Source organism: Chelonoidis abingdonii, chromosome 1 (genome assembly GCF_003597395.2).
Source record: "Chelonoidis abingdonii isolate Lonesome George chromosome 1, CheloAbing_2.0, whole genome shotgun sequence".
Lineage (NCBI taxonomy): Eukaryota > Metazoa > Chordata > Testudines > Testudinidae > Chelonoidis > Chelonoidis abingdonii.
In genome coordinates this window covers 257,788,401-257,803,229 of record NC_133769.1, presented here as the reverse complement: position 1 = coordinate 257,803,229, position 14,829 = coordinate 257,788,401, and the positions used below count along the sequence as shown (strand labels likewise).

General features: G+C 42.9%; 1 protein-coding gene across 1 annotated transcript in view; it reads right to left on the bottom strand.

Moving 5' to 3' along the window:
• Positions 1-14,829, bottom strand: part of SH3RF3 (SH3 domain containing ring finger 3) — a 438,432-nt gene that overhangs the window by 107,285 nt on the left and 316,318 nt on the right. The window contains exon 4 of the mRNA XM_075061458.1: positions 13,458-13,553. Coding sequence (XP_074917559.1) covers positions 13,458-13,553 — 96 coding nt within the window. The remainder of the gene's footprint in view (positions 1-13,457; positions 13,554-14,829) is intronic.

The window sequence follows — 14,829 nt, the reverse complement described above, 5'->3', positions numbered from 1 at the left end:
TGTAAGCGCTCTAATCTCAGAGACTCTTCTAGCCGAAGTAATTGCAACCAGGAAGGCAACCTTCCACGATAGGAGAAGCAGTGAACACAAAGCTAACGGCTCAAAGTGAGGCCCCCATGAGCCTTGACAGCATCAGATTCATCTGCCAAGGTGGGACAGGGTCACGAACTTGAGGATAAAGTCGCTCCAGGCCTTTCAGAAATCTTATTGTCATATCATGGGAAAAGTCAGATCTGCCCTGAACTGGAGGATGGAAGGCCGTGTGGACTGCCAAGTGAACTTAGATAGATGAGACTTCTAGACCTCGGTGTTTGAGATGCAGCAGGTAGTCTAGGATGAATTGCAGCGAGGTCTGATCCGGAGACAGATTTTGGTCCAAGGCCCAGGATGAAAAGTGTTTCCATTTGGCCAGGTAGGTTGCCCTGGTGGAGGGCTGTTACCCATCAGGACCTTCTGGACTTGTGTCAAGCATGCTTGCTCCTCCCCATTCAACCATGCAGCAGCCACACTGTCAGGTGCAGGGGTGTTAGGTTTGGGTGCAGCAGACATCCATGTTTCTAGGACAGTACGTCTGGCTGGAGTGGGAGTTCTAGCAGTGCTGCTATCGAAAGCTGCAACAGTGTGCCAAACCAGTGTTGGTGCAGTCAAGCTGGAGCTATCAGGATAACCTTTGCCCTGTCCCACTTGATCTTCATGAGTATTCTATGTACCAGTGGTATTGGTGGGCAGGCATACAGTAGCGTTCCCGACCACGGGAACAAGAAGGCATTGGATAGGGAATTTCTGTCGAGCCTGTGGATTGAGCAGAACTGCTGGCACTTCCTGCTCTCTCTGGACACAAAGAGGTCCACCGTGGGAGTCCCCCACCTCTGGGAGATCGCGCTGGCCACCTCTGGGTGGAGTGACCAACCGTGTCGAGATGAGAAGGACCTGCTGACATGTCCCTGGCACCCAAGAGATGCGAAGCCACGAGATGAATGGCATGCCATACACAGAAGTCCCGTAGCCAGAGAGCCTCCTGGCAAAGGGTCGATGAGTGGGCTCTGCCTTGCTTGTTGATGTAGACCATCACGGTGGTATTATCCATTGGGATTTGGACAACTCTGCCCTTCAGATAAGGAAGGAATACTAGGCAGGCTAAGCATATTGCTCTGAGCTCCCTGACATTTATATAGAGGGAGTGCTCCTCCTGCAACCAGATCCCTTGCATGCTGATGTCATCGAGGTGGGCTCCCCAGCCCAGGTACAATGCATCGGAGACCAGCGTCACTGATGGAGATGGGGTGACAAAGGGAATCCCTTCCAACACTGACTGAGGGTCTGTCCACTACTCCAGGGATGGCAGAACATGTGGTGGAACTGCGATGACTACGTTCAGGTTGTACCTGATGGGAGCATAGACATGCTAGCCACATCTGATGCTACAGGGATTTGAGACATAGCCACGCATGCCAGACCACATAAGCACATACTGCCATGTGGCCCAACAGCCTGAGGCAGACCCGGGTGGTTGTGAGAGAGTGTGTTCTTATGTGGGTAATAAGCTCTGACATGGCCTGGAACAGCGACTCTGGTAGGAAGGCTCTGGCCTGAGTGGAGTCGAGCACCTGCCCCTATAAACTCTATCCACTGAACCAGGTCCAGGGTTGACTTCTGCTTGTTTATAAATAGACCCAGGTCCTGCCAGGGGGTCCAGAGGTTGAGGCTGCACTGAACCTGGGCTTGTGACTAGCCAGTTGTTGAGGTCCAGGTATATCTGAAAGCCCTGGTGCCAGAGGTAAGCTGCCACTACTGCTATACATTTCACAAACACTCTTGGTGCAGCAGAAAGGCTGAAGGGTAGCACTGTGAACTGGTAATGGCATTGACCCACTATGAAGTGTAAGAACCTCCTGAGTCCATGGAAAATGGAGATATGGAGGTAAGCATCCTTTAAGTCAAGGGTGGCGAACTAGTCTCCCAAATCCAGAAAGGGAATGATGGAGACCAGAGAGAGCATGCGGAACCTCAACTTCTTCAGATACTTGTTGAGGCAACAAAGGTCTGGGATGGGCCTGAGCTCCCCTATAGCCTTCCAGATTAGGAAGTATTGGGAATGGAATCGCTTTTCCCTCTTGTCTTGAGGAACTTCCTTGATGGCACATACCCAAAGGAGGGTTTCCACCTCCTGGGCGAGAAGCTGCTTGTGAGAAGGGTCCCTGAAGAGGGATGGGGAAGGGGAGTGGAATAGAGGGGAGGAGGAAAACTGCAGAGTGTAGCCAGATGTTATGGTGCTGAGCACCCAGTGGTCCAAGGTAATTTGGGCCCATGCAGAAAGGAACAGAGATAAACGGTCCAGGATAAGAGGGGGGGCTAGATCCTGAACAGAGTCCAGTGTGTTGCCCTCAGGGGTGCCCTCAAAATGATTGCCATTCACCACCCTGTTGGCAAGCAGTGCCCGAATGAGGGGGCTGAGGAAGACTGGATCAAGTGGCAACACTTAAACCCTCTGCCTTTCCTCTTGTAGGAGTCTGCCGGGAAGGACCTCAGCACTTGGGTGGTGGCTGATGCAGATGCTGCAGTTTCTGCATAAAACCATGTGGAGCAGGTCAGCTCTGAAGTAGCACCTGCGTAGTTTATCTACCCTAAAACAACTTGAGCTTGAAGCTCAGTAGTTCTATCGGGACTTCTGCTTTCCACCTTCATGTCTTGAGATGGTGCTCAGAAGAAGCCTCCAGGCTCTGCTCTCTCCTGATGCCTACCAGGACTTCACCAAGTGTTGTGGGAGGTGAAGCTCTGAGGATTCCTGCTGACAGACACCTTGGCAGTACTTCTCCTGGATGACACAGGGTATGTCTGCACTTGGACATTATTTCCAGCTCAAGGAGACATTATCTTGATCAGAGCTAGTGTGAGTAAGCACTAAAAATAGTGTAGCTGTGGAAGTGCATGCAGCGGGAGAGGTTAGCTGCTTGAGCATGTATCTAGCATCTCAAACAGGTATGTACTCAGGGTGTCTAGCACCTCCCACTGTTTGAGTCACTGCAGCTATGCTGCTGTTTTTAGCACACTGACTGAACCAGAGCTAGTGGAGGTATGTCTCCTCTAGCTGGAAATTACGTCGCCAGCTTTAAGCATAGACACACCAACAGTCTTCTCAGAGCAGTAAGTCCAAATTCATTAGCTTCAGATGTTAGCCCTTCAAACACTATAAATACAGTGACTGGCTCTCAGGAGAGACAACAGAATAAAGTGGATTTGGAGTTTCTAGGCCATGCTTTTGACCTGTGAGGTGGCTAAATAATAATAAATAAAATAAAATAATAAATAAAAAAAATCCACCCATAATGAAAAATTTCTGGAAGTGCATGACCATGATTTTGCCTGTTGCTGTATCACACCATCTCAGTGACACAATTTTTTCCCTACAACATTCTCCTCTGATAGAGGCCCCCACGCACTGCACCCACATTCGGCAAGCAGAGACAGAGTGAATCCTAAGCAACAGGATTTCAGAGTTTTCTTTTACAGCATGCGCCACTATGATGACACGAGCTGCACTCATGCAGAGGCTCTTCTTATTCGATTAATTGTATTATCAAAGCTCCTTGGAACCCCAGTCCTGGACCCAGACCCCATTGTGGTAGGTGCTGTACAAACACAGAACAAAAAGGCAGTCCTTGTCCCCAGGAGTTCACCATCAAGCTATACAAGAAGAGACAATGGATGGACACAGACAAGGCAATGGAGGGTTGCAAGAAAACAATGAGAAAATACACATCAGCATTATAGGCAGTGGTCTCTGCCCATCTACAGTCTAAGTATTGTTAAGTTTACTGCAGGCATCACAGAAAAGCAGGCCCTTAAGGAGGGATTTAAAGAAGGATAATGTATTGTCTTTGCACACATTTATAGGGAGCTCATCACTATCATGAGGGGCCGTGTGGGAGAAAACACGAAAGGAGCCTGTTTGAAAATGTAACAGGTGCATGACAGAGACTGGCACTGCAGGCCAGCTGGAGATGGGAGTCAACACCTTGATAGTGAATAAGAGAGAATAGGTAAGGTGGGGATAGGTCAGGAAGGGCCTGGAAAGCGAAGAAAGCAGCTTATGTTTGATACAATAGAAAAGGAGGAGCCTCTGGAAGGATTCAAAGAGAGGGGTCAAAGCAATGGGCTAGGAAAACGACTGTTGCAGCAGCATTCTGAATGGATATCACTGGGGCAGCAGTGCATTTGTCAAGACCAGAGAAAATGATGTTAATGTAATCAAGATGTGAGATGATGAGAGCCTGGATGAGAATTTTAGCTGTGTGGCTGGGTAGAGACAGACCAGAGGATCTGTGAAGCCAAAATGTGTTATCTCCACTACCTGAGCTAAAGCAGAATTTCTGCTCCTGTAGGGGCCAGCGACAGGAGGGCAATAGTCATACACCTAATCATTCCATTTCATCGCACATAAACATCAGGCAAAGGGCACATGGATCAGATAGGGCTGCCAACTTTCTACTCACACAAAGTCGAACACCCTGGCCCTGCCTGTCCTCCGAGATCCCACCCCACCTGCTCTCACTCCATCCCCCCTCCTTCTGTCGCTCATTCACCCCACCCTAACTCACTCACTCGCTCACTCTCACCAGGTTGGCTCAGGGGGTTGAGGTGTGGGAAGGGTGAGAGCCGCAGCTGAGGCTGCAGACTAGGATGAGAAATGAGGAGTTCAGCGTGCGAGAGGGGACTCCGGGCTGAGGAAGTGGATTGGGATGTGGGAGGGGGTGAGGGCTCCAGCGTGGGTGCAGGCTCTGGGTTGGGGCCAGGGATGAGGGGTTTGGGCTGCAGGAGAGGGCTCCAGGCTGGGGGGGTGGAGTTGAGGTGTTCAGAATATGGGAGGTGGCTCCGGGCTGAGGCCGGGGGTTGGGGTGTGGGAGGAGGTACAGGCTCTGGGCTGGGGGTGCAGGTTCCAGGGTGGGGCCAGAAATGAGGGGTTCAGATACAAGCATGATATATTTATACAAATAGGATGAACATATTCAGTAGATTATAAGCTTTGTAACGATACCTTACAAGAGACCTTTTCCATGAAGCATATTCGTTACATTACATTCACACTCATTAGCATATTTTTACAAAATCATATAGAATGCAACACCACAGAGGGGTTGGGGGTACAGGAGCCACCAGGGTCTCTTTTCGACCGGGTGGGCTGCTAAAGAAATGGGCACCTGACAATCCTAGTATCAGAAACCATTCTATATGCAGAAAGCTAGCCCCATCCCTAGAGTGCAGCGGTACTCCCTTTTGCCCTGACCTTTGCTTCTAAAATTCTTTTTTTTAAATCCTTCCTTCCTCCAGATGCCCGGCTATTGTCATGAGGGATCCCTAGATGCATAGGCGCTGAGTTTTATTTTTCCCTGGGGAATGCTCTACCGCAGCTTTGCCTCTAGGCTTTTCCCCTTCCCTTGAGGCCTTCCCACACTCCACTTCTTCCCATCCCTGCTCCAACCCCTCCTGCTGCTGTGGTGTCAGAGGTTGGAGAAGGGGTAGCACAGAGAGTGCCCCAGCTGGAAACAGGCTAGCTTGGCTCAAGCCTCACTCACTTTCCCCTCTGCTGGCAGCAGGGCTTACACAGTGGGTGTTACTGCTTGCCTTGCAGGGACCGCTCTCCTTGTGAGAAAGGATGAAATAGCCCAGGAGTTTAGGCTGCCCAGCATACTCTTTCCCAAGCCAAAACAAAATCCACCACAACGTCTGACCTGTGATGACACACACGGCTTTTCTGATTTGTCCCAAACTTCCAGACTACTCTATTATAAATAAAAATCATTCTCATGACATTTCCTGTTGAAGCTGTTCAGTTCTGTCAACATAGGACAAAGTCAGATATATAACAAGACACCTCTGCAACCTTGCTTACACTGAGACTTAGGTCATTAACCTCATTTATACAGTGCTTAGCATCGCTGCAATACAAATTAATAAATTAAAATAAATAATAAATTGAAGGACAACAGTAAGGGAGAGGACACTTACCATTTAATTCTGGGTTCCCTGCCTCATCATTTAAGTCTAATCTGTTGCACAGAACATGAGGCTTTGACAGCGCCTTCTATATATTTTCACAAGAGCAAATGGTGGCACAGGACATACAAACTGACTCTGGGTTAATCCAGTTGTCAAGGGATTTCAAAAGCAAATAAAAACCATGAATTTGGATGGAATTCCTTTCATTAGACAGAGTAAAAATAAAATGGGTGAACTTTCAAGAATCTCATGCTTACTGACAGGCAAACTGGAGGAAAGTTAAATTCCCAAATAGGTACTAACTTTTTTTTTTTTTGTTAAATTTAGTCCTTCTCTTGTCTTGCTAACTTCAACACCAATACCTAAAAATGTACTTTTAAAGTTGAGGCTGGTTTAAAGCAACATTTATTTATGGTGCAACTAATTAGTTCTTTAGCCTGAAAAAAATAATTTCACTTAAATTATTTTTTGTTTGAAAATAGCTTTCAGCACAAGTCTGTACTCTTGAACCTTCTTGCCTCTTGTGTGTTGCACAAGAACATCCATAATCTGAAGCAGTTCGCAATTGGGGGGAAACAGTTTGTGTGCTTCACCAGAGCATTGAGCCATTGCTCCTTGTTTGATAAAAGGTATAGCCTAGGCAACCTATTGTAACTCTTCGTGGGCTGCAGGATGTGCATCTATGCAGCATGGTAGCTTCTGAGGACATAGGTAAGTCATTCACTTTTTCTCTGTGGCTAAATTTTGCTATATTGATTTCCACTCTTGAGCTAGTAGAGAAATGCCTGGGCACAAAAAGGAAAGCTCAATAAGTGAAACTAATTAAGGCACAATTTACAGCAACAGTAATAAAAGACAAATAGCAAAATGTCCACGTAAAAAAGTAATCTTGCAGGTTTTTATTTTTAACTGAGTACTATTCAAATTAAGTATTTGTTGCTCTTGATGCAGATTCCTTCAGGCATTGGTTCAAAGTGGACAATTGTGAGATAGTTAAAAATAAATGCACACTCTTGAACTGCTGGAACAATCTGCAGAACCTGGCTGTCCAAGGTGATCAATGTCTGAGACAAAGGCCCCCTACAATGCAACTCCTCTAGGGAGAGATCAGAATAATGATTACGTGCTCTAGATCTAGCTCAAAACCCCATGAAGTTGGGTACATTGCTGAATGGAAAATGGCACATACAAATACGATAGGCTTTGGGATCCTAAGACATATCACTCCAAAGCCTGTGAAGTTGCTGAAAAGACTAAGTGTTTCAAAACCTATTTTAATGGCAAAAGCTAACAGTAAATAAAATACTTTTAAGGGTCACTTCAGCAAGTACAGAACCAAAGGGATAGATGTTTGGCCTCAGGTGTCTTTTCCACTCCAAACATTGTAGGAGTATATGAATCTCAATTTTCTCTTGTAAGAAATTCCCTCAGCCACCATGGCAGGCCTTTGAGCCTATGCTGCCCCTCTCACTGGAATCCAGAGATCAGAAGCCTAGTGATTTCTCTGAATATTGATTCCAGATGAAAAAATTTTCACTGGTCTGTCACCACATTCCCTGCAAAACTATAAATTCACTAGCCGTGACTCGAGGAAGGAATTCAGTGGACAAAATGGATGTACTGTAGCTGAGTCTGCCTAGGCTTCCTGTACATTAGCATCTGATCTAAGCAGTGCCAACGTTTTATTAGTGACAGCTAATATAATATGGAATTGCAATATACAGCAGTTGGAAAGGAGATTAACTATGGCACCTTGTTTTCTCTTAGGGTCACATTAGTTTCAGATGTAAACTTTTTAAATAAGTATTATCATTTTTTATTTTGCTTGTAGGCATTGGTAGAAATTTACAATACCACAGATTGTACTAACACATTAAGGTGGGGATTCTTTTGTGGAATAGCCATTGTGCTGAGTGGGTGTCATCTTGTTTGCTCTTTACATAACATTTATATAATATGAAGGAACGACTGGCACAGTGGGGCTCAGATAACTGTATTTACTAACTACATATAACATGCAAGCCCCACACATACACATGTTGAGGCTTTGGAAGGATTCTGACACAAAAGATAGTGAAAGCCACTAGAGGGCTCAAACTACGTAAAGGGATATTACCCAAATCCTAACATTACAGTCGGTTTGGCTGCTTTGTTATGGACTGTATTTATAATAGATTTCTAGGGTGCCAAGAGTTTGATATATGTGTCTTTACTGTGCAAATCAAAATAAATAAAATAAAGAGAAGAGATCAGTTACAAGTACACAGTTAAGAATGACAATCTGCATTAAGAACAGAGGTTGTTATGCGTCATTCCAAGAGCTGAGGGAATAATGTTTCAGTCATACTGGTCTCAACTGTAGTGATACAGGTTTTTTGTTTTTTTTTAGCAACATTGTAAAAATAAAACAAAACAAAAAATTGGCACCCAGCATGTACATTTATATAAACCAAAGATAGACAAAACAGTGAAGACAATGCACAGATAAGATGGAAATGTTCCATAAATCTGCAATAATCAGGCAAAACAAGGTACAATCTGATTTCTTCCTACTGCATCCCACTGTACTTGGATTTTTAGTCTGTTTCTCCTTTGATTGCAAATATTCCAGTTTTTGATGATTGGCATCTTTGCCCTAATGTTATTTAACTGATTTATTTTTGTCTGAGAGTCATTATTAAACGAACTTGTTACCTTAAATCAAAGGGTTTTTATCCTTGCATTGTTTCATACTCTGTGGAGACAAGCAGGAGTACTGATTCCCACAAAAACCCCCTCTTGCTGTCAGCAATGCACCTTCAGAATGTTTTAATATGAATGAAAGGCATAGCAACTATTCCTTCGCAATGCACTCCCATGGTAACATGTTTTTAGAAGTATGCTGATGGAATATTTCATAGAATGAGAAAAACAAAGAAAATCTTTTCAACCTCAAAGAAAAACGAGCAATGTAGCCAGACAAAAGTAAAATAAAAATCTGACATAAGAAATGACAGAGAGAAAGGGCAAAATTCACTTCCGGTATAAATTCCCTTAAGTCAATGAAATTACAGTTACTTACACTAGGGCTTATGGATTTTAATAAAAGAAGTTTTTCTCAATGGACTCATTTTCTACCTTTCAAAACCTTTATTTTTTATTAACATTAAACAACATTAGCAAGGCTTGGCTGAAGCATTTTATCTTTATCTTTTTGGATGCTCTCCGGCGAGAGATTGCTTTCCACTTGGACTTTCCTTCAAAGGCCATAAGCAAACTGGGTGATTTCTGGAAGAGTTTGTTCTTAGGGTATTTCAAAGTCACTAATTAAAGCTCTTTTTATATCTAGCATGTTAAAAGGCTTTGGGGAAAAGAACAGAAGATAGATGATTAGCTAAGGTGAAATCCAGGTTCCACTACCTTAGACAGAAACTCAAAGGATGGGATGCATCATTGCTTTTTAAGGAACCAAGAGGTGGTGGCTTCTCATCTGCTGTTGTTGTATCTCAATTCTCTTACTCTCCTCTTTGAAGGAGCAGAAATTTCTGCCATGCAGACCACATATCTGAAGGGTCAAAAAAAATCAAGGACAAATTGATGTTTAGGGCCCTAACTTGTCATCCCTGTGATACAGGTGGAGAGGGGAACAAAACAGATGGGAAGGAGAGGTTAAATGCAGTACAGAAATGTAGTGGAATTCATTTTTTGTGGAAAAGGCCAATATACTTATCACACCTAAAAATACACACACATTTTCTGAATATTATGTAATTGCTATGGCTGCCATGTTGTACAGAGATACTGCACAGTTTGGAAATGGGACTGGTGCTGCTCTACTCAGTTGAATCACAGAAACATAGAAATGTTGGATTGGAAGGTGTCATATGGAAGAGAAGATGGTCCACAAGAAAGTTTTACTATTAGGATGTGACCCACATCAGGAAAATGTTTCTGAATCCCTGATTTAAAGCATTCACATGCTAGTCTATGAGAGAAGATTTTGTTCTTTTATGAAGAGCTAAGTGGTTCTTTGGATCTGCCATGACTGGATGCTAAGTACTAAAAAGTAACTGAACACAGCGTTTTTTTTATTTATTTTTAATAGAAACAAAAATATATTCTACAAATAAACTAACGACAGGGATTTCAGTGAAGTAACTTGATGTGCAGTCCAAGACAAAGGCTGGCACAAAGACAAGAACCATGGGATGGTTGCAGGAGCAGTGTTTTATGACCAGGGTTGGAACGTTGGCTAATGCATGTGTGCAGCCCTGAATAGGCTGAACTGCTTTACAGTGGATTAAAGATCAAGAAGCAAATCACAAAACAATTAGAAGTGGGTCTCTGCAAAGGTAATTTCATAAGGGAAATCATTGTTTTCTCAAACAAATGCTATATTTTGTAATGAATGTGCTGTCTTATTTGGCTGCATTTTCTTCAATGTATTCTTCTAATCCAAACTTCTTTCAAATATTTACTCACAGGATTTTTTTCTCCGGGTTGTGTGTGTTCGCAGCATACTCTGGTTCTATATTGTGGAGCCCTGAATACCCTCAACATTCCAAATGGTAGCCCTCATTTCTATTATCCTTTTGACTACAGATAATTGGACAAGATACCAGTTACTCTTGCAATGTGTTGATTTGCAATACGGTATAGCTATGTTACAGTTATTGCAATAAGGAACATAATTATACAGCTCAGTCACTGATTCACGGGGTTCTTTTATCAGAGCCACTACTTTGGAGTTTAAATCTAGCATTGCTGCTGCTGTCAGAATTTCTGCTTAACAACTCTAGCTTTGAGTTTGTACTTCTTGAGTGTGCTGGTGGGATCTGCCCTTCCAATTACTGAGTGTCCCTCCTGTCTTAATTTTTCATTACTGCAGGTTTAAATCTATGAGGACATGCTGTGTTCCTCCGTCGCCTCAATCTTACACATGCCAGCACAGCTCTAAAACCCTCATGTCAATATAACAGATAAAAAGACAGTATTGTGAAGTCACAATGCTTAAAGGAGAAGGAGCTAATACACAGGTAGCAAGACTCAATGGCAGGGCAAAAGACTATTTTGCAGTCTGGTAATTTTTGCACTAGGAGACTTCAAATGGGATTATGGTTACATTTCAGGATTATTTGAATCTGGAATATCTATTTGGAACAATGGTAATATGAAAAAAAAATCAACTATTTGAGCAGCAGGCAGCAGAAACAATTTCAAAACTCTTAATTTATGGCATTCAGGGCCTCGCTATTGAGAAATGTTACAGTGCTTACAATATGAATGACATTGCCAAATTGTTTACTCCAACACAAGCAAAACTTAATTAATCACAAAAAATAATAAAAAGTTAAGGAAAATCAGGATGGTAAATAAATTATTTGTACTGCTTATGGGAGTTAAGTGTTAACTATTATAACCAACTTATTTGGGAACACTGAAAAAGGATAATTGCCTGAACTTATTGAAGATGAATGGTTAGCTAACTGATATTAGCTAACTGATATTGCCCTCAATATATAACAAAAACTATGGCTAACTGGCACTATGTTGAATCATATAGACAAATTCCCTTTTAGTATCATTCATACTTTTGAATTAGTGACACCACATCCTTTGAGGCACGTCATTCAAAACAATCTTGCTTTGTGTCCAGTTCCATGTACATTTCCTTTGTAGTATCACTACCAGTATTTCCTCACACAACAATATTTGACAAATTTGGTTACTGTCCATTCAGCAGGTTATCTGGAAGTCAGCACCTACCTGAAACAACTGGGTCTATGTTAACTACTGGTGTATCATGCAGCAATGCAAACCCGAAGAACATCGATGATGGTTTGTTGTGCCAGTGATGTTTTGGACACAATCAAGAAAGGGGATGAGGGAGAGGTAAGAGAAGGATGAGAGCTGGGCTAAGCCCATTGTACCAGTCAATTATAACAAACTGACTGGATTTTACACATTGAGCAGAGAGAATCACTAAGCATTATCTTCCAACAAGCAGCCAATTTTTCAACAACAGCTACTATACATCCTCATTTTAATATTATTGTTCTTGTCAGATGTGGAATGTGATTTTTATGCTTTACTGAAAATTCATCTTTGTTGGAGTTAATAATCAGACACAGCACTAATTATCTTTGTTTTGTCTCAAGTAATTAACTAAGAAATTTGGAGGAGGACTAATTTCTGGGGGACAACACATTAATGCTACACACAATGGGTCTGATTTTGTACCCAGTATGTAAATGAAGAGTATTTCCACTGAAGTCAATAGAGTTGCACCAGTATAAGTTTGCAATCAGAATCAGGCCCATATATTAGTATGAAGCTACTAGTGCTTATAAACCAGAGACATGTTGCAGCAGAGCATACTACAGGCAAGTCACTCAAGTGTGTGATGCACAGAAGCTTTCTGCATCACAGGATGCCTTTGACCAGTTGAGGAGGAGGAAAACAGATGCAAACTGGTATTTTGAAATGAAAACTACCTAAGAAAAGTGCTTGAGACAGAGCTAGACCTCTCCCAGGGAAACCTCAAGTACAACTGAAGTATGGAACACATTTAACCAAAACATGGTTGCAGGTTGTATGCAGGCAATACTGAGGGATAATGATCTCAAGACAACATGCCAGTATGGAATATTTTCAAATTAAGAGCCAGACTGTTGCCAGCCCCTGACAAGCATATGGCCCTCCCCACTTGTGATACCCGTGCATAAGTTAGCATTGTCTGTAATCTTTATGTTCCCGTGGGCACAGTGACTGCTGGATAGCTCTGCTAACCGCCCCAAGGTGACTGGCCTGGCTGGTTTTCCACAGGAGCACTGGGACCAGATCCTCACCTAGCAGAAATCACTGTAATGGCATTGAAATCAACAGAGCTGTTCTGAATTACATAAGCTAAGGATTGGGCCTGAGAGGGTAGCAAAGGGTCATGCTACCAGAGCTCCCAGTAGAGCAGGGAACATCTATCGTTAAGGGCTACGCTTTCAAACACAGCTGACCTAACTTCAATTGTTTCTATCTTGCTTTCTTATTACAAACAGGGCCCCAAATAGTTTGCAGAGAATATAAACAGGGAACCTCATGGAAAATGGAATGCAGAGAGATGGATAGCCCAGTTATCAGCTCTTTCTTCTTCTAAGGTGACTGAAAATTGGGCTGCATAGTAAATTTTGTATTGCGATTACCCTCTCCTATTTTCCATATGTATTACTGAGATTAAACCAAAACCTCTTGACTGGAAGCCATTGACAATTCACAGGCGCACATCCTGTCAGCTGGGTTAAATTAAATTGACCAGGATAAGAGTAAATTCATTGGGCTTATATCAAAACACCATAAACAGTTTCTCTTCTCAGCCATTCCAAAATAGTTTGTCCTCTTTTCAGGAACACCAAGGTTATTCTGACCTGCTGTTGTTTAAATAAACAAGAAAAATGACAGAAAGCATGCACAAACAATTGGGAACTTACCTCAACATACAGGATAGGGAAAATTCCAATTTTATCTCCCAGCATTCCTTCTGCCCAGTTATCATCTACTCGTCTGATAACAGTCAAAATTTCATCCTAAATTCAGAGAAATAAAACCACACACAATAGAAAGTTAGATTTTATATGGAAAGAGGAAAATGCTTTATGATAACCTTAGATTCATTATCTAATAAATATGTAAGATTTCTTCAGCCTGTAACTGCCTGCATGCTGTACAATGATTGGCATGAAAAAGTCAGCATTTGCCAGTAACGTTATTACTGTCTATATCACAGTAGCAACTAGAAGACCCAGCTAAGATAATTGTGCCAAGCACTGCACAAACCCTCTACACTTTGAGCCAAAAGTGTAAATTCCATCTCAAAGAGACATAACTGTGCTAACTCTGATCAAGCTAGTGCACTTGTAATTGAGTGTAGCAATGACCGTGCAAGCAGCAGGAGAAGCTAGCTCTTGTGAGTACATCCCTAGCATCGGATAAGTATGTACTAGGGGCAACTCATGCCACCCCTGCTACACTCCAATTTTTTGTGTGCTAACTCAGTCAGAGCTAGCACAGGTATGTTTCCTCTAGCTGGGATCTACATCTCCAGCTTCAAGTGTAGACATACTCATAGTGAGAGGTAGTCTTTGTTCCAGAGCTTACAATCTAAACAGACAAGATAGACAAAGGGTGGACAGAGGCAGAGACATTAAGTGACTTGCCCAAAGGCATGCAGGATGTTAGATGGGATAGGATCTGAGTTACTACAGAGAATTCTTTCCTGGGTGCTGGCTGGAGAGTCTTGCCCACATGCTCAGGGTTTAACTGATCGCCATATTTGGGTTCGGGAAGGAATTTTCCTCCAGGGCAGATTGGCAGAGGCCCTGGAGGTTTTTTGCCTTCCTCTGCAGCACGGGGCACGGATCACTCGCTGGAGGATTCTCTGCACCTTGAGGTCTTTAAACCACAATTTGAGGACTTCAGTAACTCAGACATAGGTTAGGGGTTTGTTATGGAAGTGGATGGGTGAGATTCTGTGGCCTGCATTGTGCAGGAGGTCAGACTAGATGATCATAATGGTCCTTTCTGACCTTAAAGTCTGTGAGAAAGTTGGCAGCAGAACAAGGATCAGAACCCAGGTTTTCTGACTTTCAGTCCAATATTGTACTTGTTGAATCATACTGCTCTCTTGTAGGCATAAAAAAACAAAACAAACAAACAAACAAGAAAACAGTTTTACCCTACACTTTGAACAGGAAATAACTTTAGTAACGGTGTGGTTATCAGTGGTAATTCACTTTGTAACAGCGACTGCCATGTGTAGTTGCATCTATTTTTCATTGCCAAATGCTTATACTGGCTCAAATC